The sequence below is a fragment of the Dermacentor albipictus genome, chromosome 1 (assembly GCF_038994185.2).
Source record: "Dermacentor albipictus isolate Rhodes 1998 colony chromosome 1, USDA_Dalb.pri_finalv2, whole genome shotgun sequence".
Classification (NCBI taxonomy): Eukaryota; Metazoa; Arthropoda; class Arachnida; order Ixodida; family Ixodidae; genus Dermacentor; species Dermacentor albipictus.
Window position 1 is genome coordinate 275,025,444 of NC_091821.1, and position 27,080 is coordinate 275,052,523.

The following is a 27,080-nucleotide window of genomic DNA, read 5'->3' on the forward strand; positions in this document are numbered from 1 at the left end:
GCTTTTAAAGTGGTACACTCTCGCGTGTGATGTCGGCTTGGGCACTCCACTGCCTAATTGCGTGCATGCTTACTACATGAAGGCTTCGTGATGTTGACCAGCGCTGCTTGAGTTTTCAAAACTTGACGAGTTTCCAAGTTTGTACAACGTGTACAGAATATTTTAGAACAATATCCCATATACAATCGAGCACAGTCGTCTTTGGGACCACGCTTACATAGCATTGCTCCTGGAGTTGTGTGCTAGTCAACAGTCGACTTGTTTCCACGGTTGTGGTGCACTAATAATAGCTTGCCGCCCTTTTTGAAGATGAGCTGCAGCATTGGGCCATGAGCTGCTGTGGCTGCACTGTAGTAAATTCACTGATTGCTTGTGCCCAGTGTGCCTTGTGTAGTTGGTCACAGGCTTCAGTGGCCAGACATTTCAATTTTTTTGCCACGCTGCAATTCCACATATCATGAAAGTCATTTTTATGTCAGTGTCAAGAAATTAGTGTTCACTGTAATGCATTAATGCATGAAATTCTTTAGCAGCATCAGAGCACAATGTGGCATTTTCCTGCGAGTGACGTAAGCTGCATAATGTGGCATTAGGTAAGTGGTGGATCATAAGTATTAACCCCCTGAGAGTTAATTGTTTTTTTAGCCAAATGTGATCCCCCAGGATATAATTCTTTTATTGCAGATTTAAAATCATCAGGCTGACCTTTCTCGAAAAAAATTTTACTGCAATTTTTTTAGGGACCATAAAGTGACCAAAATATTTTCTATAGGTAAACATGCATTGCTTATTCAGGAACACAGGTGGGCTTGCATTAATACCTATGATAAGAATAACAAAGTAAATGCACTTCAATAGACATATTCCGATTCGGCACTTGGGCAAGATGTAGTTCGCATCAGAGGAATCGCCACTCGACTCACTTGTAGCGGAGCAACCAGTGTGCACACCCATAGCATAATCGAACGCGCACACACACAAAAAAAAAAACGATGGTTATGCACCTATCAGAAATACCAAACAAGTCAGAAACTTGCTGTAAACCTTCATCCCATTGCCAGCGCAGGGCAATCAGTTTTCACGAGTCTCAAGAAAAGAAACGCAGGCATGGTAGCATTGTTTGTATATACGAGCACCCACCTGTTAACATATGTAATCGCATCCCTGTGAACAATAAACGAGCAAGCAGCTAGCAGGGACCTCAGAAGTTAGAAACCAGATAGACATCAGTTTTTATGAGTGCAACAAATGGAAACAGCCTGTGAAACGAAACAAACTAACCACCGTGCGCCCACACATGTGTAGATACGTGAGCAATCGCTGAAATGCCAGCATTGAGAAGCCATAGAATGAAAACCAGAGACTACGGAGCGAAAAAGTGAAATTCCTTGTATACACTGTGGGGGTCTCACCCGTACATGTACTCTTGGGACAAAGGAATGGCAACACAGTAGTGCAAATAATCACAAGTGCATTTATTGCACATTTCATAGACTAATGCCATCTAACCGAGTTGCCTTCCACAAAACATGCTGATGGGCGCGCGACAAACACGACCGGATAGCGAGCGAATATGTTCATCCCATCCCATGCTGGACATTAATGCCTGGTCATTTGTGGTACAATCACACGAGCGGTGGCGCGTTCGAACGATCGTGTTCGTCCATTCTGGTGTAGGCATCACGAGATGGTCTCGCAGAAGCATGGATCGGCGCACGTGTGGAACGTCCATGCCGCTTGCCGATCCGGAGCCAAAAGGCTGTTTCACATGACACGATTGGGACGAAAAAAAATCGTTAGGCTGCGCACGTTGCAGAGCGATTTTCGCTAACAGGTTTCTCATGCGTCTGTGGCAGCACAATTTCCGTCGCAGCAATTCGCAAGGTTGCTCCCTGCTCACGAAGTATCCATGCCTGCATTGTTAAATAAAAACAACATGGAAACTAGTCAAATGTTAGAATTTTCTTATTATTATTCGATAATAGAATAAGTACACCATTTTTTCATGTTTAAAAGCGTTGATTGCAGATGCGGTGAGTGAGACGCTGCACAACACTGCAAGTATGAGCGTGCGGCTTGTGTGGCATTGGTGGGGTGGTTTTGTTTAGTACACTCTAGTTTTGTTGTTACTATGGAAGCCACAACTTTTTTTCCTGGATGAGTATTTGCTTTTGCAGAAGAACAAGCTACTATTGAGTTTACATGTATAAGCAGCTGGCACAATTTGTAGCGATGAAGAGGTTGACGATGGTGGCGATCAAGTAGGTGCGTGCCTAATGTTAAAGCGGCGTTGTTCTCCCGACCTGGATAGCGTGCAGCTTCTCCTTTTAAACGAATTGTGTAAACAGAAGGAAAAAAATGTTTATGAAGCTCCTAAGCCACAGGCGCTGCTGGGTACGCCCTATTAAAACGTAACTAAAACTGCCACGCGATTTTGCTCTGCAGAGCTACCACCGCGCGGTAAAACGGGAAAGCACCTTTTTTGACGGCGCTTTGTTTCATCACACATTGCCCCTCCCACATTGCGCTGATCGCTGCGACTCAGCGACGGCGCGACAAATTCAGTCACGGAGAGCCCACTACGGGACGTATTCTGAAACGTTCGCCGCGGCGAACTTTTCGCACTGGCCATGCCTCTGCCGTAGCGGCGCGCGCTGAATGGCTGCTTTGACAAAACCGGAAATTCAGCTGGCGCAAGTGAATTTCCGGTTTTGTCAAAGCAGCCATTCAGCGCGCGCCGCTACGGCGGAGGCGTGGCCAGTGCGAAAAGTTCGCCGCGGCGAACGTTTCAGAATACGTCCCTACGTCGCGGCGGTCGCTGAGTGACGGAATTCGCTGTATCGCTGAGTGAAAATCGCACCATGTGAAACAGACTGAAGAGGAAGAGCCTACTTCCAGTTGTGCCCGACCAACTCCGTCGTTGAGTGGCACTAGCAGCACCACACTCGCGCCATCTCTCGTAATGCGCTGCAACCAAACTGACCGCCACTGGCGCTAAGCTACGTCGAGAAGCCAGATTACAGGAGACGCGAGACATGCAGGGAAAACACCATATCAGGGGGCACGTGAGAGTCGCGCATCCCCACATCCCTCCAACCTTAAATCACTACATATTCCGGCAAAACATGTCACACGGTCCAGCATCAACACATGCTACCCGAACAAGTAGTAGTACATGCAGCAGTGGCCGCGCCAAGGAAATGTCCACGCGCTGCCCATAACGTGCGAGCCGACAATGTCCCTGGGGTACACCACTGGCATCCACTGGTCACAGCAGCAGCTCTGCACACTTGACGGCACGACTCCAGGCCAGGACTCCAAAAACGGCGACGCAGCACTCGGCACGAGCAAGCGTTGCTCGTGCCGACGTGCCCTGCTGGCGAGAGCCACAGTAGCTGTTGGTGACTGCCGGTTCTTTTCCCTCCCACCGACGGTTGCGAGCCAGGCACAGGCGGCCGCCGAAGTTGATGTGCCAAACTGGCCCAAGCATCTCCATTGCCCGGGGTAGCGCGATCATAGTCCGGGGCAGCAGCACAGACGATGTGCAGGTGACAGCAAAGCAGGGGTGACTCCACTCATGCTGCGTACACTCAACGCACTTGGCCAACACTAAAGGGGAGCAAGGGAGAGGAATTCTGCATGCGCATCGCCCACATGGTACGACGTTCAATTCGGCTAGCAAAAGATCGGGTGGCTACTCAGATGCTAAGCTCACGTGAGTATGTTCACATGAGTTCACGCTTCTTTGAGTCGAACGAGCAATTGCAATTCGTGCAAAGCTATCTAGAATGAGGGAAGCAAAGTGCAAGACCTCAACGCCATGGTCCACCAGGTTGTGTCCCTCTACATGCGACAGGCAGCTTCGTAAAGCCTTAGGCCTAAAGCATCGCTACCTTGACAACAACCAGCATCCAGAAACAACACCCAAAATGGGTGCAAGACGGGCAGCTGCAAGGAAACGTCAGATCTGTGAGGTGGTCCTACCCCGCCCGGTACACACAGCATCCGAGTTGACAGTGCCCACCGTCCCAGACAGTGTTGAGCGCCCGGTGCCAGTCGCAAAACCAGACAGCCCGTTGCGACACCCGGCTCCCAGAGCTGCGACTTCATCAGAGTCAGAGATAGAAGGAGCTATTTACATGAGAAATTCGGACCACCCACGAGGCTTCCATTCTCACTCGCTTCAGGTTTGGCAATGCTCGGCGGCCACTAAGCCTTGCTCTCCCACGATGCAGACCACATGGCTTACTGATGAATGCCATTAAAAAAAACACTTGCAAAAAGGCTTACCATGTAAAAAGTCCAAACACACTACATCAGCCGTCACCTCGCTCAAGAAAGCTTGCCGCCGATGCTAGCAATCAAAATCCACGCTAGCCCTACGCTTTGGTTCAAACAAAGGTCGCGAATGAAGCAAAACTGTTACACTATCGTCCGATGCCTCAAGAGGTCCATGTTGGGCAGCCAGATGTGGGAGTCTCACTTGTACTCTTGGGACAAAGGAACGACAACTCAGTAATGCAAACAATCACAAGCCAACAAACACTGACACCAAGGACAACATAGGGGAAATTACTGGTGCTTAATAAATGAAATAAAGAAACGATAAATTAATGGAAATGAAAGTGAATGAAGAAACAACTTGCCGCAGGTGGGGAACGATCCCACAACCTTTGCATTTCGCGTGCAATGCTCTCCCAATTGAGATACCGCAGCTCCGTTTCCCCACCCCCTTTCTTGGGCATTTTCATTTCTGAATTAAGACGGTAAGCTGGTGGTTGAAAATGTTCCTATGGTGATTTTCAGCGATTATGAAATGTCTGAAACCTATGGTAGAAGGGTGGATAAAATTAATGGGCAAAGGAAAGTTCCATAGTTGTGTTGCAGTACAAGAAAATAGAATTGACTACTTTCAGTATGACTCAGCTCGGTTACTGCATGTTAGTTTGCTCAACGTAAGATACTATTTTCGATGTAAGATATTTTTTAGGTGAGGACAGCATACATTCCACAACTACTAGGTAAAGTCCGAACTGCCAAAGCACGCCACCAGATGACTTGTCGACAAAGACACATGGCAGGCACACTTCCCATGATTTTCTGTGGAACACATGCCGACTTTTGAAGCTGCTTTTTTTGTGTTTGTGTACTGCGTACTTAATTCATCATCATCATCATAATCATTTTACTTTGTGAAACCAATACATCAAAACATGATTGGACCCATAGCCAGCTCAGCTAGTGAAGGGTCCAAATACAAAATATTCACTAAAGAAATGGCAGACATTCAAACTACATGTACAAAAAGACGTGAGATACTACAATAGTGGTATTGCAAATATGTAAAGCGCATACATAGTCTGAAAAACAAAAAAAAAATGGGTTTATAAATATACAAAACCAAACACAAAGTTATTTAGTCCCACACTTCTGGACAGACAAGAAAAATGTTTTTCAATAAGGCTGAAAAATTGTTTGAGTTTGATGTCATCGGGAATCTCATTCTATATCTGAGCACCATTGTACTCTAATAGCCTTTGGCCGTAAGTGTTATGACAATAGGTAGGTTAAATCTATTATTAGTGGCGGCTCTTGTTTGTCTCAGCGGCAATCTAAACAGTGTAAGAGGAAATGGATCATTAGTTCTTATTACTGTGTTTATTATTTGAGCTACCTTTAGTTTGTATGCAACTGATACCGGTAATATCCACAGTTCTTGAAAGAGTGGTTGACTAGGGTTGGTTGTCTTTGCGAAGGTTATGGTACGAACAGCACGTTTCTGCAAGCATAAAATTGATTCTAAATATATTTTATAGGTACCGCCCCATGTCTCTAGGCAGTAACATAAGTGAATATGGACAAAGGCAAAGTACTATATGCGTAAGATCGGTGCACGAAAACATTCCCTCGCCCTTAATAAAATATGACAGCCATAAGCTAATTTGGAGCAAACATTTTTAATTTGTTGCTTCCAATGCATGTCCGATTCAAAGACTACACCCAAGTACTTGGTGTGGGAGACATTAAGCAAATATGTACCGTTTAAGGTTAAAAATAAATGATCACAGCTAATATTCTTTTTCCTTGAGTGAAATAAAGTATACCATGTTTTCTCGGTGTTAAGTGTGAGCCGATTGTTTACGAAACACTGCGAAATTTTACTAAGTTCCTCGTTAATTTTGCCCTCCAGATGTAAAAATGTATCTCCTGTAAAAAATAGCGCAGTGTCATCAGCATATATAACAGCTTCAGAATAGTTCGGAAACAATGGAAGGTCATTAATTTGTATAGAAAAAAGGAGGGGCCTGAGTACAGAGCCCTGCGGCACGCCAAGTGTGATTTTTTGAGGAGCGGAGATATAGTCTCGGGTAACAACGCATTGCTCTTGACCAGAAAAGTAACTCTTAATTAAATCATAAATTTTCCCCCTTAAACCATAAGTCTCTATTTTCTGTAATAATATCAAATGGTCAACCGTGTCAAAGGCTTTTGATATGCCTAACTAAACAACTACGGCCAGTTTGTTGCTACGTAATGCGGTGTTTAGCCGAGTTTCTTTATCAGCTGTGTAAGGATCAGAACTGCCAAGGAAGTGGATCTTTGGGGTCGGAAACCGTGCTGATTTGGACAGAGGACATTGTACTTAGTTAAAAAGCTCTGTATTCACTTGCAGAGCACCTTTTCGAATACTGTATTAATTACATTTAATACCGAAATTGGCCTATAGTCACCACCGGTCACCACCTTTAATGACAGGCGTGACCTTAACGGCTTTGAGCTCATGAGGCTACACTCCACTTCTCAGGGAATTATTAAAAAGATGCAACAAATGGGTACCTAGAATATCAATATTGTTTATTATAAGTCTCACAGGTATTGCGTCTAAGCCTGCTGCTTTGCCTATTGAGAGACTGCCGACTGCCGCTGTCACTTCCTCTATAGATAAGTCAGGCAGTGCGAAAGTATTGTCAACATGCTCAGGCATTCTTAACGAGGCTAAATCAATATTAATCCGTGAGGCCAGCGAAGGTCCTATGGAGGCAAAATGGGCATTAAATAATTCAGCCATGTCTTCGTTAGCTGATTCAGGCAAAACATCCACTCTTGAACGAAGGCCAATTGCATCTTTAACTATGTCCCACATTTTTTTCGTATTACCCTGAGTCTCCTCTACAAGTGACAAAAAATATTCTTTTTTCCTCTTCCTCATGAGAGACACAGATAGGTTGCGGTAGTGTTTAAACTGGCTTAGATAACAGTCGTTTGTTCTTAGTTGCTTCCATTTATGGTACCATTTGTCCTCTTCCTTCAGTATGTTTAAGATATCAGTTGTCATCCAGGGACATGTTGTCTGGCTGTATTTTTTAGTGGCCACTGTAGAGCTCCGGGTAATAGCGGTTTTCAGAAGAGCTAATTGTGCGTACTCAACATTACCATCCTTGTCATAGGCAGAAGCAAAAGTGGTTTGTATAAGCATTTTGCGTAGTAAAACGTGATTGATTTTAGTACGCATTTTGCTGAGTGATGTCTGTTTTTGCTTGCATAGCTCTGTTTCAAATAAGACAAAAATCGGCAGGTGGTCAGCAATCATATCAGCACAAGTACCAGCTCTCACACCTGTGTCAATGCTGCATAGGGCATGATCTATTAAAGTGCATGAGGTACTCGTTATATGGGTTGGTTTTGAGATGAGATTACGCAATGCGAACGATTCGAGGAGAAGGGTATAGTTATTCTGTGTGCCAGATGATAGATCAATATTAACATCTCCCACAATGATTGCATTGCATTTCCACCAAATATTTCTGCAAGGATAGCTTCAAATTTTTCAAGAAAGACCGTTATCGTTGAGTTAGGTTGCCGGTATAATACCCCAACTATATAAGTCCATTGGAAAGCTCTATAAAATGTGTTTCAATACAATAACTTTAACTTTTTTCAAAGAAAATAACCTCCAGCTTCTTCAGTCTGATAAGGAAGCACGTTTCGTGGTCTTCTCAGGAGGTGTGTTTAGCAACAAGGCACAACAAGCTGTAGATAAGAACTTTGTCCTAGTCAAAGAAAAGGCAACAAGAGTCAAGAAACAAGCTGTAGCCCTTTGCACGGAACTTAATCTTTCAAAGTTAGTCAAGGCAATAAGTGATTGTAAAGGTGCTTCCTTAACCCTGTTTTTCACAGCAAAATCTCATAAGGAAGGAATTCCGTTCCGTGCCATCGTAAGCGAGAAAGGCTCTTGGCAGCAGATAGTTAGCCAGTTTCTTTTAAAGAACTTGAAATCGTTGCAAGTGAATGATCCTTTCACGACTAAGAGCTCTAGAGATGTAATTCAACTCCTGAAAGGAAACGCCTCATCGCACACGCTTTTTCTGTAGACGTAGTTGATTCGTTTTACTCAGTGCCTCAACAGGAAATGTGTGCCTCTGTTAGGGATTGCATTGACTGCAACAGCCCAGTAGATTTTCAGAATCTAGTGGGCATATCCATTGACAATTTTATGGTTTTATTGGAATTTTACTTAAAGTCTACTTTTATTTCTTTTAACGATGAATTGTATGTTCAACGACAAGGGATATGCATCGGGTCCTGCGTCGCTCCTGTGTTGTGTGACTTTTTCTTGGCTTCAATTGACCGCAACCTGCACAGTTCCTTTGACGATAGTTTCTGCCTTAAGGCTTTTAGATATGTCGATGATTTTTTAATTCTTTTAAAAAGTAACCATGATTTTACCGTTGACCAGTGCATTAGCCAGGTCTTAGATGTTTTTAGACTACATGGGAAGGGCATGCTATTTACACATGAAATCCCTTCCCACGGCACTCTTCAGTTTTTAGATCTGTCTTTATTTTTGGACAAAGACCACGTATGTTGGCAGTATAGCCCACGTGCCCAAAAGGAATTGCTACCGTATGATTTGGCACACTAAAAGTTAGTGAAAAGAGGAATAGCCACTCTTTGCCTTGAATCTGCTCTCATGAAGTCATGCGCCCACGCGATGCAGACTAGCTTTGATAAGCAATTGGCGAGGCTACACACAGCCGGCTACCCGAGCTCGGTCGTTGGGGCGGTGTCTAAAACATTGCTCCAGAAGGTGAAGGGAAAAAGGCATACGCCTAGGCCCGACCAAAAACGAGGCAAACCCGCAGTGGTGCCATACGTCCACAAGCTTTCCCACAACTTGAAGAAAGTCGCTACTACGTTTGGTGCGCCAGTTCTTTTCTCGGCACCACGCAAGTTGGCTGGACTGTGTCCGCGCATAAGCCGTGTTGACAAAAAGTCGGGATGCCAGGAAAAGCACACTAGACAGTACGTGAAATGTGTGACGGGCGTTATATACGAAATACCGCTAAAATGTGGGAAATCCTACGTTGGACAAACGGGGAGATGTGTTAATGACCGGGCCCGGGAGCATGAATTGTCTGTAATCAATAAAGGTAATGCGCATTTACCTGCGCATTGCACGGTTTGCCTGGAAGGCAGATGCCAGCCACTGCTGCGTGAGATAAAAGATACTTGGCAGGAGTGGTGATACGTTAGCAAGATAACTTTTAGAGGCATATCACATTAAAGAGAGAGGCACGAGTTGTATTAGTGACATGTCTGTTTTTCTGTTTGAAAACGAGTTGCAACTGTTAAAAACATCACTGGAATCGCTCTAGGCAACACTCATGTACGCATGCGCATTTGTTCATTCTCCCTGCCCTGCTGTAAGAATAAAATAAGTTGAAGTTCAGCGCTCAATCTGTCGTTTCGTACTCTTCCTTCCCAAGTCCTTATTTTCCTTTTTTGGCGCAACAATGTATTCTTTAGTTCTACATAATTATCACAAAGAGTTGCCACGTCAACACTTGGTAGACAAGGTTATCTTTCACAAAGAGTCCAACCACGCTTCCTCTCGTATGTGATTCACGAGGTCGAGACAAGAATCTATAACCCGGAAGACAGACTGATTCATCATCCTTGAGCCACGTTTCACTCAATACAATGGCATCAAAAGAGGATTCTTACCTTGATAAATGCACAACCAAATCATTTAGGTTTTTTTCTAACACTGCGTACATTGCAATGAAAAACTGAAAAGAACTTTTTTGTCGCGCATCAATTCTTCAACTTCAGAAAATGAAAAAGCCATGGTGAAGGACAAGCAAATTCCACATCACAAAAAGGGAAAAGCAGACTCGCACAAAATTCATCAGATCATCCTTGCATGTGACATGTAATTTAGTGGAATTTTTTGTTCTGCGCATCATAACCTTCCCCTGCGTCACCCAAACAAATTTCCATCCTTTGTGTCCCGCTTTGCTTGCTTCACTTTAGTGAGGAGTACCTTAGTTTCAACGCAAAGATGCTCATTAAAGGGAAGCTGAAACACTTTTCGAAAAAAATGAGTTGTCTACGGCATTCTACAGTTTTAAGTCCCCTGAACAGGAATATCTGGTTCAAAAAGGGCGGAAACAAGCGCAAGTGGCTGTTTTTTCATGAAAAGGCGCACCAGCGCCTCAGGGTATCGCGTGAACGCCGCTGTTGCCCGTGATTGGTCGGGGCCGCTGTGACGTGACTCGCGGTAGTCGCCGGTCGGCGCCGCCGTTTCAGAGCGTAAGCACGCTGTTCTATTCTGGCTCCATAGCTGAGTTGTAAGCATTATGGAACGTTCTCGCTGTCTCGGACAGCTTGTATTTTCGCCGTACATGTTCGAACTGACAGCCGATACGGAAAACGATAGCGGCAACGGCGGCAACGACGAAGTTGAGTGTGCCAAAAGCGAGAGCGATGTGTGCACCTTCTCGCGCGTTGGAAATCTTAGCTGGTACGTACGTATGTTGTTGTTTTTTTCATGTAGCTGCACGTTCCAATGACGGGAGAAAAAATTCGCTAATGTGTCACTGGGAACTTGCTGCTGGAAGAATGCCGAAGCATTAACTTCTCATTAGGTTGTAAACACGGGTGCAATTCCGCGATGTCAAGCACCTTGTTGCTGCTTGTCTAAAGTCCCGTGGTTTTTTTAGTGTTGATACACGATCGCGAACATAAGTGCTGCGTTTCAAAGCATGCACATGCAGTGCTGCGAGGTACAGTCATGGAAGTTGCTTATCATACACATCCAGAGATGGCCAGAGGTATTATATGTGCAATATTCATACTATGGTTCAATGACTTTGCGATTGTGGCTCAATCAAGAATCGGTATGCGTGCTTCATGCTAGTGTTGACATAAAGATATTAGGCAGTTTTAGCACCGCCGTGTGATAAACACAATAACTGCAAACGTACGTCGAATGTCACTAGGCAAGCCTATGCTCCATTTCATACCTCAGGTGCAACGCTGTGGAAGCTACGCACGAAGTCCGGTCACCAAAATTTATTACTGCGCGCGTTTCCGTCTATGCTTCGCAGCATGCCAGCGGCGTTTGCTCGCGCGAGCATGCACGTTAAGCTGCCGCGATGGGCTGCAATTAAAAAATGCCAAAAAGAAAATTGATTTAAAAGAACGTGTTAGCAGCCGTATTGTTTCTATGGGTAAATTCTTTTTTTTTTCTTTCAGAACTGAGCTTATATATGATAAATTTTCTCAAAAATCGGGTCAACAAACACCGAACTTTTTCTAAGTGTGAACGCAGCCACTGCAAGAAGTATCTCAAGCCTCCACAGCGTTGCACCTGATGTATGAAACGGAGTATAGCAACGCTAGCAACAACGCGTTTCCACATTTGTCGTAAGGCTATCCGACTATCGCGGAAATGGTCCGAGCACAGCACAGTTAATTTCGTTGGCACGAACTTATCTCTCCTCACCGCACTGCGCTGCAAGCTTCTTGTCCTTCGGGAACCTGTGAAACACCACATCGTCTCGCCCGCCTGTGTTCGCGCAGCCGAATGCTGCACAGAACGAGGTCATGTTGAGCGCCCTTGGCTGTAGGCACTCACGCAGCACCGAAGGAAAGAACAGTTTACGAAAATCGCAAAAGAAAACAAACGTGAGCGGCGGCGGCAAATCTCTTGTATCGTCGTTCAGTAAAGCGCAGGACAGAGGCATGCCAACACATGCCAGCACGCCGGTCCGGCAGCTCGGTCCCCGCGCGTGACGTCACTCTCGCCGGTTCTCTCCTCTGGCAACCACCTCACCCGGCGCTCCGGGAAGCGATGGGGGCGTGTCCGCGGGGGTGATTTAGGAAGCGATTTCCGCCCCTTATATTAACAAATGTAGAAAAAAAAAATTTCGGAACCGTAAATTATTAGGTCTGTTCTTCCCAATCCCAGCAATTCATGGAAATTGAAAACCGTTTCAGCTTCCCTTTAACACACAGTGGCTGCTCCCCGCCGAAACCAAGGAGGCCCACGTTCAGTTGAGTCTTTTTAGCGACATTGAGCACCCTGTCCCGGGCTGACCTGATTGCAAACTTGACCACGACATTTGGCTTGTCTTTATCTTTAGAGCGAACACTATGCACAATGTCAATATCGGATTCGGCAATCCCAACGCCCAGGGAAGTAGCCACTTTCTGTACAGCATTTAAAAGGTTCTCACCCTGAACAACTGGGAGCCCCGTGATCTCGAGGTTTGAGTTCCGACTGAATTGTTTTAATTCCAGGATTTTCTTCTCAGCTTCCTGCAGTTCTGTGTGGAGCAGCTCATTTGTGTTTTGACACTGAACATTTTGCGCTTTCACCTCGGCAAGCTGGCGACGAAAGGTTTCAACATCACCCTTTAAACACTCAAACCCTTCATTCATGAAATCGATCGATTGCCTTATGCCCGTAAGTTCAGCGCAAATTTCTGTATTGGAGCACCCCATTTTTTCTACATTAGTCATCATACCAGAGGCAAACACATCCAGCTTAGCTACTAGTTCATTTAGCACTTTTGCAACTTCTTTGATGCTACTTGGGAGTTTCTCTGTAAGAGCCTTAGTGACCTCATTTAGTGGTCTCGTGTTACGGTCCCCCATTTTAGTGCTTAGTAACTCAGCCAGGACAATCGAACAACAGCCCGATTCCAACTACAACCAGCAAACCACAACACACTCGGCGGCAACAGTGACAGCAGTGCGATGATGCCGTTTACAAGAAGACAAAGCAATAACCACCAACCTGCAAAAATAAATGCGCTTGAGTATTCAGCGTCCGCACGCCATCGCCGTCACTGCCAAAGTGATGCTCGCCGCACGAAAACAACGCCTACCCGTCGCGGCAATTCCAAGTTTCTTAACTCATGTATCAGATGGTGTCACTGACTATGCCGGAAGCGGTACGAATGCAGTGTTGCCTTGCAGGCCAGGAAATCGAGGATGCGTTATTGGCGTGAAAGAAGGCCTCTTCCAGCACTCAAGAAAGAAGCCAGGCCGCCAACTGCAAAAATAAATGCGCTTGAGTATTCAGCGTCCGTATGCTGTCGCCGTCACTGACAAAGTGAATTCATCATGTAGCAGGCATGTTCCTTATGCATAACTTTTTCAAGCTTCTGATATTGTAGCTCTATTCTATGGCTGAACCCTTTCAGGTGCCAATTAATTTTGTCCATTGAAAATTTTGTTTCATTGCATTTCTGGCACCTTCAGAATTACAAAAACAGTGCAGCTGCTGAATAAATTACGAATTTTCTACGAATTTTCTTTAGTTCAGTGAGTTTCGTGAAGCTTACAGGTAATGGACTCCATGTGAGAACTCTTTACAGGAATGTCAGTGATGAGAATATTTTTTTATTTTTTCTTTATTTATTTGAACCTCAAGAATCCCTGGCGGGACATTACGTGAGGGGTGGGCGCAAGAACGGCGGTCAACAATGAATGTTACATGAGAATCATGACGATGACATGGCTTCCTCGATGCCAGTCTTGAAATGGGCTGGATCAGGGATTAGTGCTAAGTCGCAGGGAAGGTCATTCCAGTTGCAAGCTGTGTGAACGAAAAATTATTTCTGAAAAGTAGTCGTTCGGGAACGATGCGGGATGACGCTGTTTGGATGGCCTGTGCGGGGTGTTCGACGTACTGGTAGGATGAGCTTGCTGTCACGAGGCGAACAATGGAAAAACCTGTGATAAAGGCAGAGAAGTGAAATTCGGCGACGGGAAGCGAGAGAAGGAAGTTTTAGTTGTAACTTCAGGGCGGATATGCTAGAGTATCGCAAGTAGTTTGAAAGAATAAAGCGAGTGGCAGGATTCTGAACAGATTCAAGGGCTGTGATAAGGTTAGACTGATGGGGGTCAAATATTGCGCAAGCATATTCAAGTTTAGATCGCACAAATGTTTTATAAGCCAAGTAATTTTAAGGAAGAAGGTGTCATGCGCAGGTTACGACGGAGATACCCAACTGCTCGATTAGATGAATTTATTATGTGGTTAATGTGGCAAGACCATGATAAGTCACTAGCAAGGTTAATGCCAAGATACTTAAAAGAGTTAGTGGAAATAATGGCAGTATCATTAATTTTATAAGTAGGCGGAGTATAATTTCAGCGGTGAAAAGAAATTTGTACGGTCTTTGTAGTACTTAGGGACATTAGCCACCTAGTGCACCACTGCTGTATGTTATCCAGGTGATTTTGGATGATGTAAGCATCCTCGGCGTTAGTTATGGGGCGGTAGAGTACGCAGTCATCCGCGAAAAGGCGGGTACTAGATGTTACTGTGGAAGGCAAGTCGTTAATGTATATTAGAAAGAGCAAGGGGCCAAGAACTGTGCCTTGAAGTACTCCTGAAAGAACGTGTGAGTAGGATGATAAGCCATTAGCGGAAACAAATTGCATGCGGTCAGTTAAAAAGCTTCAAATCCAGTTCAAGACACTAGGATGAATGTTTAACAGAGACATTTTAAGTAAAAGGCGGGAATGGGGTACTTTATCGAAAGCTTTCTCGAAATCTAGAAATAGCGCATCAGTTGGGATATTGCGGTCAAGATAGGAATGAATGTCATGCAGGAACAAAGCTAATTGGGTTTCGCATGAGTGATCTTTCCGGAATCCGTGTTGATTTGGATGAAAAAAATTGGCCGATGTTAGAAATGTGGCAACATTAGAGTAAATGACGTGTTCCATGACCTCAGAGCATACACTGGTTAGCGAAATGGGTCGGTAATTACCTGGGGATGATCTGTCACCTTTCTTGAAAACTGGAATGACCTTCCCAATTCGCCAATCAACTATCTCATGCCTACCAAATTTGGAACCTATCAAGAAACTTCAAATATATGCTTGATGTAAAACGCTGTAAAAACAATGAAAGAAGTGAACCTGCTACATGAAGACGACCTGTCACCAAGGGCCAACGTCTAGCCATCTCCCTTCCAACTCATTTTACTAAATAACTTACAGGTATTAATCAAACTTGCATCACAGGTCCAATCAGAAGTGCCTGAAGATGTTTGCGATGCTGTTTATATACCATAATTTTAATCAGGTTTTGATTTTGGTGTGTTATCTTTGCGTGTTTGTTTGTGCATACAATGCCTAAAAGGATTAAGAGGAAGCTTTACCTATGCGCCAGCTCATATTTCCCCATTCAAATACGTACAAAATGCATAAATGCTTTGAGACAACCACTGGAACGATCTGAATGAAATTGATTGCATTCGAGAGAGAGATAGATAGATAGAGAATAAACTTTATTATTTGACCAGGCTTCTTTGACTTGAGCCCAAAGGTGGGCAAGAAAGATAAATTCTAACAATGCTAGGAAGCAGATTATTGATTTAGAACTTCGAATTATTTGCAAAAATTGTTGAAAATTGGTAACGTAAACAACAAAATGGAGGCACAAAGGTTGCAAGCCTTTAACTCTGCTAAAAACAGACTTCGCAGTTCTGCAAACTGCACTTTTAGAGCATCTCAAACTGGCTGATGTGATATATAAATTTACAGCTTATGTGAAATTGTTGCAGTGTTTGAGGGCTTGCAGAAGTCCTACTCACAAATTAGTGGCATATTTCAGAGTGTTCTATAATACATCACTTTTTGTCGACTTTAGATGTATTATTAGGTGCTGCTTACAGAACTGTGATGTGGTTTTGATTGCAGAGTTTCAGAGTTATTAAGTTGAAGTTCGAGATTTTTGCAATTTTACCATTTTCACTTCCAGTGGCGTAAGGCAAGTGAAGAACAGCACTAAAAATGCCATTGAAATGTGTCTCTCGCCAAAATCACAGAGACACGTCGCATCTCTGTCACTAGAGTGTTGTTTTCTGTTTCGCCATTGGTCTTGCACAAGGCCAGTACTTTACAGCTTGCAATTTTCAATTCTCGCAGACAAGATTGAAGTGGCGTGCCTGGAAGCATTGACAAAGGCTGATTTGCTTACATTCTTCAAGGTATGTTTTCACTCACCTCTCCTGTCTATGTGACTAACAAATCACTATTTCAGTGTAGTGTTTTTAAATTCGTACTTTGTGAAATATTTTGAATATAAATTTTCGTATATCTTGTGGTTAAAGCATGAATACCTGTCTTCAAAGGTCAACAGAGCAGTGTCACAAATCTTCAAAGTTGTGCTACTTTGGCGATGTTGCTGCAAACTGCATTGGACTTCTAGTCCTTTTTTTGCTTGAAAACTCAAAGGGCTGCATGCATCACTGCTGTGTAAGGCCTACAAATGCAGTCTCCAGAGTGACCCGTATCGCATACTTTTGGCCACCACTCAGCCTCCATTCAGCTCTCAGCTGTGGATAGAGGGCCTTCCCACATTTTGTCCGCCAGTCACACTTGTCATTTGCCGAACTCAATATCCAGGAGCGGCTGTTGCCACAGTGATGTGGTGGACATGGCTTGGGCATACCTCTCACACTTTCCATGCTTTTCCTTCCTGACTTGAGTGACGTGTGGCACAGGACTAAAATGTGCACACCAGTTGATCTCTTCGTTTTAGTGCCTCCTGGGAGCTGCCTTTTGGGCTCCCTCCTGTGTCCTTAGCTAACCAAAACTATGTTTCTGAACTGCTGAGTGCCTGTTTGGAGTTCGACATGTGCGGCCTTTTCTCTCGTACTTCTCATACTAGATGAACCATGACATGGTAAGCCCAGTGCAGTGGCTGCGGATAGTTCTGGGAGCCTTGGCCCTGCTGCAGCATATTGTTTGTGCTGTCGACGAGCAATCGGTCCTTTTCTGATCATTGCTGTCTAGGTAGATGGTGCGCCAAGCCCATCTAGCACCTTGGTAAAATATTGCACTGTGGGCATGCAGTAGTGCTTCCACCTCATGTAGACCTTATCATTGTAGGGATGTGAAGTGACGGTAAGGTTGGTGGCTATTTCATGAGTAGCGGCGATAGTTTTGGCAGGTCAAGCTTTGGGGTCAAAAGATTTTGCAGCTGCTTAGGTATCTGCTTCTGAAGAAATGAGTTGGCAGCATTTAGTAGACTTTTTTTCTGATGCAAATCTTTACATCTTTTGAAATAGTATGTTTACATTTATCATCATTATCAGCTTATTTATGTTCATTGCAGAATGAAGGCCTCTCCCAGCAATCTCTACCCCTGTCTTGCAGTAGCTGATTCTATCTTTTGTCTGCAAATTCTTTTCTAATTTCATCGCACCTATGGGTTTCCGGAAAGGGGGCAAGGGGGTGGCTGCTCCCCCCCCCCCATTGCAGTCTATTGGAGTCCTCATAATCTGATAATGGTTTTGGCTCATACAGCCCCATAGTTCAATTAAACTTTAACGCTTTTGCCACAATGCAATGTACCATGTGAGGCAATGACAAAGCTCAGTCCTCTCGGAGATTATGAACAATGATGCACAACAACCCCTCAAGCAAACACGTCTCCCTGTGTGTTCTGTGTGCTACGCAGACAAACAGCAGTGGTACACGTGAGGTAACATTTAACATCAACTCACCACTCTCATATTGGACGCTGAAGAAGTTACACATTCACCGTCACATTCACCGCTAATTATCATCAATCAAACCAAATAACGTAGAAAGGTTCACTTACATTGATTTCCACAGTGTGTGGGAGCTGCATATTTTTGGTGCACATCTCCTTTCCTAGCGCAGCCGTGGCTGCGCATTGCTGTCAGTGCAGCTGAGCGGATGTGCAGCACACCCTGCTTTTGAGGTAATCTGCCACGTGGGTGTATCGACATGGCTTGGCATCATGTACGCTGTCTTCTCACGCCTTTAGTACTGCACGTTGTATAGTCTTGAGCTTCGGAGATGCATTGAAGGGAGAGGCAGACGAAACGTTCACTCCCCGTTGCCAACACTTTTCATGTCAGTGTCTTCCGACTGCAGGCAACACTTTTAGCCACGGGAGCAGAGTGGATGCGAAAGTATGGCTGGCTTTGCTTCATATCACTGATGTGAAGATATCGCCTAAACATGATGAAATCATATATTTCGTCGGTGACTCTCAATTGTCAACAAAATCATTTTTTTTTTTCTCATTCAAGTTTGCTTAACCTGATGGCCCGATTATTCAGAAAATTTTGCAGCTCCTTCTGCGTTAGGAAAATCCATCAGTGACTGTACTTATTTGCATAAAAAGTAAAATTTTAATTTAATGAAATTCCATTATTACAAAGCAAATCGCCAATTTTTCTGACTTCGTTGTATTGAGGTGTAACTGTATTTGATATTCCTTATAAACGTATGTGCAGATATCAGAAAAAAAAAAGTTGCAATCAGGCCTATGCGATGTAAATGCAAGTGGGGTGCCTCCAAAGGGCTAGAATAGGGCATTTTGCGGATTTTGATAATCTGTTCACACCTTGCCGTGCCGATACGAGGCACAGGAACAGCACGTTGACTTCCAAACTGCAGCGCAACCAAGCCAAGCCACTGCCCAAAACGTGTGCCATTAATGGACTTCTTAGACCATACATGGATCCATACTCTGCTACTATGGGTGTTGGTCTATAGCCCATTCATCTAATCTTACGATCGATAGCCAGTGAGGTCTACAAGTGTGAGCATAAAAACGAGCATGCTGCCAGCAAACTTTTCGGACACCAAGGGTACTGTGCATGGATCCGTACCTCGCTACTACGGCCTGTAGGTCTGATCTCACGCTTGGTGTCCGATAAGGTTTACGAGTTTACACATATTGGTGACAAGCTCCCACGACTGCTTGTCACCAGCCATTCTACTTGCCGCACTGCTTAGGCCACTAGGCCCAGCCAGCTTCCCATTGTCATGAGTCGGCAACCAAAGTTCTGGTTTCATCCCAGTCGACATTGCAGAAACTTTGTTCATGTCCACCATGCTTGTGGTATCACTCGTGTGGTTCATGCCTGAAGCACCATGTGGGGTATAAAATTTTTGCTATTGCCGTTTTAAATTTGCGCGTGGGAGGTGATGGTGCCACAGAAATTGTGCAGGTCCAAAAAATCGGGCATCTGAAAAGTCAGTTGACTATATTTGGCATTTTTGCTACGAGAATATATATTATAGGCACGTGCAAGCAAAAATTTGCTTCGCTATAGCCAGTACCTGGTCGGATCCTGCATTTTCGATTTCATTATAGCAGGGGAATATACTCCGTCGAAATACAGCCTGACCGACCAAGTCTCATGTTTACTTCTTTATATTCGATAATTTGTTACATCCGTGTTTATTATATCAAGCTTCAATCATCGAGCAAAATGTGCAATGTACCTGAAGGCAATTAATGTCACTACGATGGGCAAGTAGGCTTTGTAAAGCCACCTGAAGATCTTGAAGCATATGACTAACCTAGTGACTGCTTATTTGCACAACATTGCAGCTAAGAAGTAGATCTGAATACAGTAGAATCTCGTTACAGCGTACTTTGCTGGACTGATGAATTTAATTTCTTAATTTGAATTATCGTAGTACAGAAAAACCAATATTTTCATGTCAGTAATGTAACACAACAACTAAAATTACATACCTTTGCAGCAGATGCGCGTCTTCGTACGTAAATAATAAACGAGAACGCTGGGCACAGTTTAAGTACAATTTATTGCTTGAAGAAGTCTGTAATCATTTTCTACCGAGTAGACAGCAAGTGCTGCAGGACGAACGCCTCCACATCCTTGACCTTCCTCTGAATGTCATCGGGGACATCTTTACAGCGCCCGAGGAATGATCACGTCTTCTCTAGAAAAACTAAAACATCCGAGCTGGAAACATTCTCTTCCTCTTCGTGTGTTGATCCAGTGTAGGCATCGTCTTCGTCACTACTGCAATCTTCTTGCTCATGCACTTTATTCACCATGTCTTGGTTGGTGAGCTCCACGGATGTAGCCGCTGCGCTGTCACTGTCAATGTAATCATCAAAGGTCACCATTGTGTCGATGGGGAACTTCTCGGTAAGCTCATTCCACAGTTCTGGGTTGAGCTCCTCTGTGTCCTCGCAGTCTTGTGGCGTAGGTGAAGCCTTTAAAAGGCCGTTTCGCCAGCAGTTGCTGATCGTGCCTGCCTTCACATTCCACCGCGACCCTGTAAGCATTTCTGCAGCTTGACGGTTGTTTACCTGTGTGGGAAGCTTCAGTCGAATATTGATCAGGAGACGATGCACAAGACGCTTCCGAAATTCGACCTTCACACATCTGATGATACCTTAGTCCGAAGGTTAGAGCAAAGAAGTACAATTCGTGGGCATAAATTCAAGTTGCACATTGCTCAATCGCACGTTTACTATATGCACCGAGCAATTGTCAACGATGAGAATTTTTCTGTCTTTCTTCTTCATTGTGTCGTCGAGCTGCGGCAGCCACTGAGTGAACAATCCTCGCGTCATCCATACTTTTTTGTTAGCTCGGTAGTCGCAAGGCAACGAGACAACGTTTTTCAAGCAGTGCGGCTTAGCAGACTTGCCAACAACTGGCGGCTTGAGTTTTTTCGTGCCCGTGGAGTTGCAGCAGAACAGAACCGATACGCGGAAACATGATTTCTTTCCTCCCTTGCACCTGTCACCTTTGAAGTTCATTATTTTATCAAGCAAGAACTGATAAAAGAACGCCGTTTTATCACCTTTGAAAACGTCGTCTGGAGAGAAAGACTTGATGATCTCTTGAAAGCGCTCGTTCGATCAGGCAACCACACCATCGGCATCTGCTGCCTTTTCTTCGCTACAAGCAACCAGCCACGCGATGCCATTCCTTTGCCGGAAGCAGTAAAGCCATCCGGCACTTGCATCGAAACCAGAGATGTCCAAGGCAGCCGCGAACTGTAGCACCTTCTCTTGAATAATTGGGCCTGACAAGGGCACATCGTTTTGTCTGGCATCCTTAAACCACGGGAGGATGGTGGCGGCAACATTCTGGTAGTTGCCAAGTCGCAAGCTTTTTCTTGAGGGAGCCAGCTGTGACTCTCGATGCAATTTCAATATCTTTTCTCGATCCTTGAGCATCGTTGCCATTGTTGACGGGGGAATATCACGCTCCCTGCACTGGCTGACTTGCTTTCTTCCAGCATTCAGCTGCGTCAAAATGTCCACTTTTTTTTTTTTTAGCGAAAACTGGTGTCCCTTCTTTTTAATGCGGGGGCCAGGAGAACTCATTGTCAGCAAAGCCAACGCGCAACACAATCACAGCACCGATAACTTTGCAGCTCCTGCCGATCGCTATCAACGTGGTGACGCTAGGCCTACGATGTAGTAGGAGAGTCACGGGTTCCCAAGCACATGGCTGCTGCTGCAGATGATGATGATAGGTGTAAACCTCAGGGACTTGGTACCAAAACTCCAACAGAACTTCGTAATAACGAAGTGTCTTGGCGATTAGGGGATTAAATTGCGTATGTTATTCTGAAATATTCGGTAATCTGAAATTCGTAGTACTGAAAGTTTTTTACACTGAAAATATAGGCATTTTGGTGAGGATTTAAAAACATTTGTAAATCTGAAACCTTCATTAACGTGGTGTTCGTGGTAACGAGATTTTACTGTATTTGTTAGTTTATATGTGTGAGCAAAGATTTTTTTCTTGTTACTTCAATTTTGGCCTGCAGCATCCATGTAGTCCTTAAATTGGCCTTAAATATTGAGCATGTGTTCTGTAGAAACCCTGTATTTGCTGCTTCCCCCCCCCCCCTTTTTTTTTACTGTCAGCACTTTAAAATTTGACACATTGATGTTCAAGGCCTGGCACTGACAGTAACCACACATTCATTTTTGTGAAACTCCACCCCTTTTTTATCCTGCTCAGTTCACTGTACTGTCTAGCCACCATACTGTTTGGCACCTAATATACTTGGCAATGGCTCAACAACAAACTCTCTTGTAGAGCATATAAGTCATGCATCCTTTTTTTTTTCTGACTAGGAGCATGTTGCTGCTGGAGCACCATACAGAAAGAAACTGTCTGTACACATCAAGTGCAGTGGTCAGGGCGACACCACTGCAGATACAAGCCCAACTAATGTATGTATTTTTGGTAGTAGATGGCTTTTTGATGAGAGTGACTTTATATGAAGTTACTGTGCTGTTTTCATTACATTTGGCTTTTATCTGTGACATCGGCATGCCATACATGGGATTTGATCTTGCTGGCAGGCTAAGTGGTTCCTCCGAGAAAAACATGTTGGTCTTTGTTCCAATTTTCATCTGTTCTCATGGTACACATCAGTGTAATACTTTGCAGACATGACTGTTACTATGTGACCTATGTATTGTGCTAGTCTGTTTTCAGCTCAACTGAGTGTGAGCAATTGCAGTTCCATAGTGAGACTGCTAGGTCAATGAGCCATAACTTATAAAAGCTATATCACAATGGAATTAAATTTGTTACATAGACATATAGTGTTGCTAAAAATCACTCCAAATTTTATAGAAATTTGTCAAACAGCTCAAAAGTTTTTTACCCCATTGGTATGAAAGGTGTCCATGAGGTTTGCATGGTAAAACCATGTGAATTCGTCAAGCATTGCTGTGCACTCGGGCTCTCCTCAGTTTAGCAATGGTTGATTCAGTCATTTATTGTGTAACAAAGCAATGTGGAGAAGCTAGCTTAGTAATTAGGAGAATGTGCAGAGGTTCTTTGTAGTTTCTAATGTAAAACTCTTTGCAAAAATGGCTTAGTAGTACAAGGGAATACTGGCAAAAAAATCTTGTCGCTTATCAAATTTAATAGGTGGCTATCAACCCAGTAATCATGTTTTAGGAGTATATCGACAACTGCTGAGCGCATAGCGAATAAGTGGCACCATTCAAAACTCGTCATTCACAGCGAGGCTTGGCGTTGTGGGCCACAAGCCATGTCATGTGGTGATCCCAGCTGATGGTTACATTGTGTCATAAACCACTTACATGCAGCTCAGCCCAGTGTAGTAGCCTCGGGCCACACCATCCCAATGATGGCATTTTTATGAACCACTTGCATTGCTGGTGTATATGAAAAAGATTTGTTTGCCGTCATGGGCAATGCTTTAGCAATGGCAAGACTGAAATCCTTAATAAATAATTAAAAAGCTTGTGATGCAGACATTTCTTTGGTCACTTTAAAAAAAATACTATACAAAAGCTTGCAGCTACAAAAATAAATGTCATAAGAAATTTAGAATATACATCTCACAGATAAATGTGCATGTGGACTCATTTCTGAACATGTGGATGAAGTTGGTAACTCTCTCGTACTGAAACTGTTCTAAACATTGTGAAAATGACAAGTTCTGCTTGTTTGAGATGTGGCCGACTTTGTGATGTTTACTTGGAATGAGTAAAACTGCACAGAGTTGAAACCTAAACTTACTGGATGACAGCTCCAGACTTCGTAATGTAATTATCATCATTCAGTGCTGTGAGATTGCAAATCTGATGATGTTATGTCATTCCCCGACTTACTGTTAGCGCTCTCATCACAAAAATGTTGCTGTGGTGCAAGCACAAGGTGCATGATGTTATTTTTCTTTATTTTTTCGGGAGAAACAAAGGTCAAATGCCATGCAAATTTAGACACAACTCACATGCTTCAGTTTACTAAAAGTTTCCTCAGAAATCACAGTTATACTGCAGAAACAAAACTGAAACTTATTCCGAGCCCTTTTCCTGAGAATCCTTTTAGATAGCATTATGTATCTGAAACGCTGGTTTCAGTGTGCTGAAATCCTTAATCGACATCGTTGATCATTGGCGATCTATTCGCATATGCATGGTAGCGAACGACACCGAAATAGTTAGAGCCAGAGGGTGCGGAAATTAATGTGGAGCCCTTCGCCATGGGATGTTACTGTGCATCTTTGGGATCGGAAACTCCTTGAATTAACTTTTCTACCTTCTTGGCAGTCCCTTTTGAAATTTTTTGCATGCTAAAGCAGTTGAGGGTTCATGCCAACTGCTATATATTAAGCAAAAAATCGAGCCTAGAATTCTGTCAGTGTTCCATTTAGTAACACACATAATTATTTCAAAATCTTGTGTGCTTTCTCTTGGGGTAAGAAAATTTAAGCTGCAAGAGCTATCTGGATGGAAACAATGGGATACTACTAAGTATTTCATATGCTCACCTTGTTGCTTGGAAAGTTTTGCATTTAAAGAGATATTTAAAAATAAGATCTAAAAATAAGATGATCATTGAAAAAAAATTCAATGAACAGTGCTTTTCAGCTTCATTTGCATACTACTTTGCATCTGATTTTTTGATATAGTAGTCTTGTTCCAACTGAAGTGGATAAGATTTTTGGAAAACAGTTATAGTATCACCCATTTTAGCAATTTTCTCTTGACTGTAGTATTGCAAAGCCTAAAGTAAACTTTTCTTTAGAGGAAGGCTTGTCGTTTTATATTTGTTTTACATATTTGTTATGTGTTGTATATAAATTCAGTCTTTTGTGGTATCTGTTGTAATGTACCTAGAGCAGTCATAGCTAGATGTCTCATGTAGCTGTGGCTGGCTTGCAGAAGGAGATGGGGGCATTGTGGTTGTCAGGCTGGACAGGTCTAATAAAGTGGCAGGCTTCTGTCACTGGAAGGGGGCAGTTTGGACATGCATTCAGTGCAGCCCGTTCCATGTACTGGTGAAAGGTCGTGTAAGGGCCACCACTGGCTCTAACAGCTTCCCTAATAGTGTGACAATGGAGGAAACAGACACATGATTGCATGTGTCCTGCCAGAGAGAATTTTTAAAAGTGGCATGTAAGGTTCGAGACAGCCACGAGGGGGAAGGGTTGCATGCATTCTGGTCAGAAGCAATGTTGTTAACCCTTTGAGGGTCAATTTTTTTCTCATATGCGACCGTCCAGGGTCGATATTTTTATTGCAGATTCCAATTCTTCTTAGGGACTTATTCCGAAAAAAATTTACCCTAATTTTTCTAGGCTGACCATAAAGTGAGAAAAAAATATTTTGCGTTGGTATAAATGCACTCTTCATTCATGAATAACAACAAAAAAGGAAATAAACTTATCAGAATTAAAAATTTTATGTATTTTTATGCACATAGTTCAAGGCTTTGAAAATCTGCACACGAGAATATTTCGCAAGTCTCAAATGTTCCTGCTCTTACACTCATACATGCGTTCATAGCGTAATCGAACTGCGTAGGTGCACACACTCAAGAAAACTGTTTGGTTGTGTGCCCATCAAAAAAAGCAACATGTGTGACAAACTTCTGCTAATCTACATCTTATGGCCAACCAGCTAGGGCAATTAGTTTTCACGAGTCTTAAAAAAAAAGAGAGAAAGGAAACAGAAACCCATGCACGGCGGCATCCTTCCTATGCGCACCCCTGTGAGCACTAAACGAGCGAGAAACAAGCGGTCGTCCTTTGAGCAATTAAGAACGAGATAGCCATCAGTTTCGCTAGCACAAGAAGCCGAAACCGCCCGCGAAACAAAATCCAAACGGCTGCCTACCCGCGCACATGGCCAATGGCCACCCGCCATTGGCGCGGTGGCCAATGTGCGAGCGGTAGTATATAGATGCGCGGGAGCAAACTAGCGCTAAAACAAACCATGCAACGAAAACCGCGAGAGGGAGGCATGCGAAAAAAATTCCCTGTATCCCCACATAGTGGCAGCATATGACAGAAAATAAAAAGTTAGGAAATTGGTGGGCTTTTTAAACGCACAGACTGTGCCGTAAATATACGGCATCGACCATTTTCGGACTTGTTCGCGGCGCCGTATGTTTACGTGATTGACCATCAAAGGGTTAAGGTTCACAGTATGGCCTTGAATTCATTGTAACTGTATTTCAACTAAGAATGTATATTGTCTGGCAAACCTCCTTGAGCTCTTCAATGGCTGTTAAGGAATCTGTGAAGATCCAGGTGTCTCACTGTAGACAGCTTAGAAATGAGAACTTGCACATCCTTTTGAATAGCTTGACCTTCCGTTACCAGAGCACTGGCTTCTAGAGATATGCAACGCAGGTCACCGCTTTGGTCACTTTTGACTTCGAAGAGTGGTAATGTTTGCACATACGCTATTCATGAGCATGATTCTTGGTTACCAGCAAATTAATGTGTATTGCGATGTGTTAACTGTTGCAGGGACCCATGTGGATAAAGAACATCACAGAGTTCAAAAGGAGCATGGGCTTGTACCCATTACCAAAGGCATGTATCAATGTGCAGCCACCTCAGACTGGAGCTAAATCGAAGTTATAGCCAGTGGCAAAAGGAATTTGCAGATATATTGGAAGATTTTTTATCAATAAAAAGGTTGTGCCTTGATAATGTGTTAACATGTCCTTAAGTGTCTGTAGCCTAAGTACAATTTGCCAATAAAATTACACAGATCTCACGCAGTGTGGGAATCGGCGTACACAAAGCTTTCGTGAGCCAACTAGATGAAATGTGACATTACTTCAAGAGACACACTGCAGATTTGAGTGACGAATGCATCCCTCGCTTACTGTGGTGGATGTTGCAGAGCAAGGGAAAGCCCTATTCAGCATTAAAATGTGTTGAATCATATGACACAACATTCTTGACCCCGTAGAAATGAGCCACAGCACAATGAGAGATGTGCACAGAGAATTCCAGTGATGAACGAGCCCTGTAACTTCATTCTTCATCGTCATCTAGAAGATGTACGAACTAACTTTATATTGGTAAATTGTTGCTATGCGACATGGATAACGCTTCATGTGTCTCAAAGCCATGGCATGCACAAGAGAAATCCATAATCACTAATGTTGAAAGTAAACAAAATGACTACTCTGGCACTATATAGATGTATGAAAATACAAAGGTAA

At 43.6% G+C, this 27,080-nt stretch overlaps 1 protein-coding gene across 1 annotated transcript in view; it reads left to right on the forward strand.

Annotated features, from left to right (window-relative positions):
• The window catches only part of Ide (Insulin degrading metalloproteinase), a 316,112-nt gene extending 289,553 nt beyond the window's left edge, over positions 1 to 26,559 (forward strand). The window contains exons 25-27 of the mRNA XM_065440616.1: positions 16,234 to 16,295; positions 22,208 to 22,306; positions 26,374 to 26,559. Of these exons, the coding sequence (XP_065296688.1) occupies positions 16,234 to 16,295; positions 22,208 to 22,306; positions 26,374 to 26,490 (278 nt within the window). The 3' untranslated portion in view covers positions 26,491 to 26,559. The remainder of the gene's footprint in view (positions 1 to 16,233; positions 16,296 to 22,207; positions 22,307 to 26,373) is intronic.
• The last annotated feature ends 521 nt before the right edge of the window (positions 26,560 to 27,080 follow it).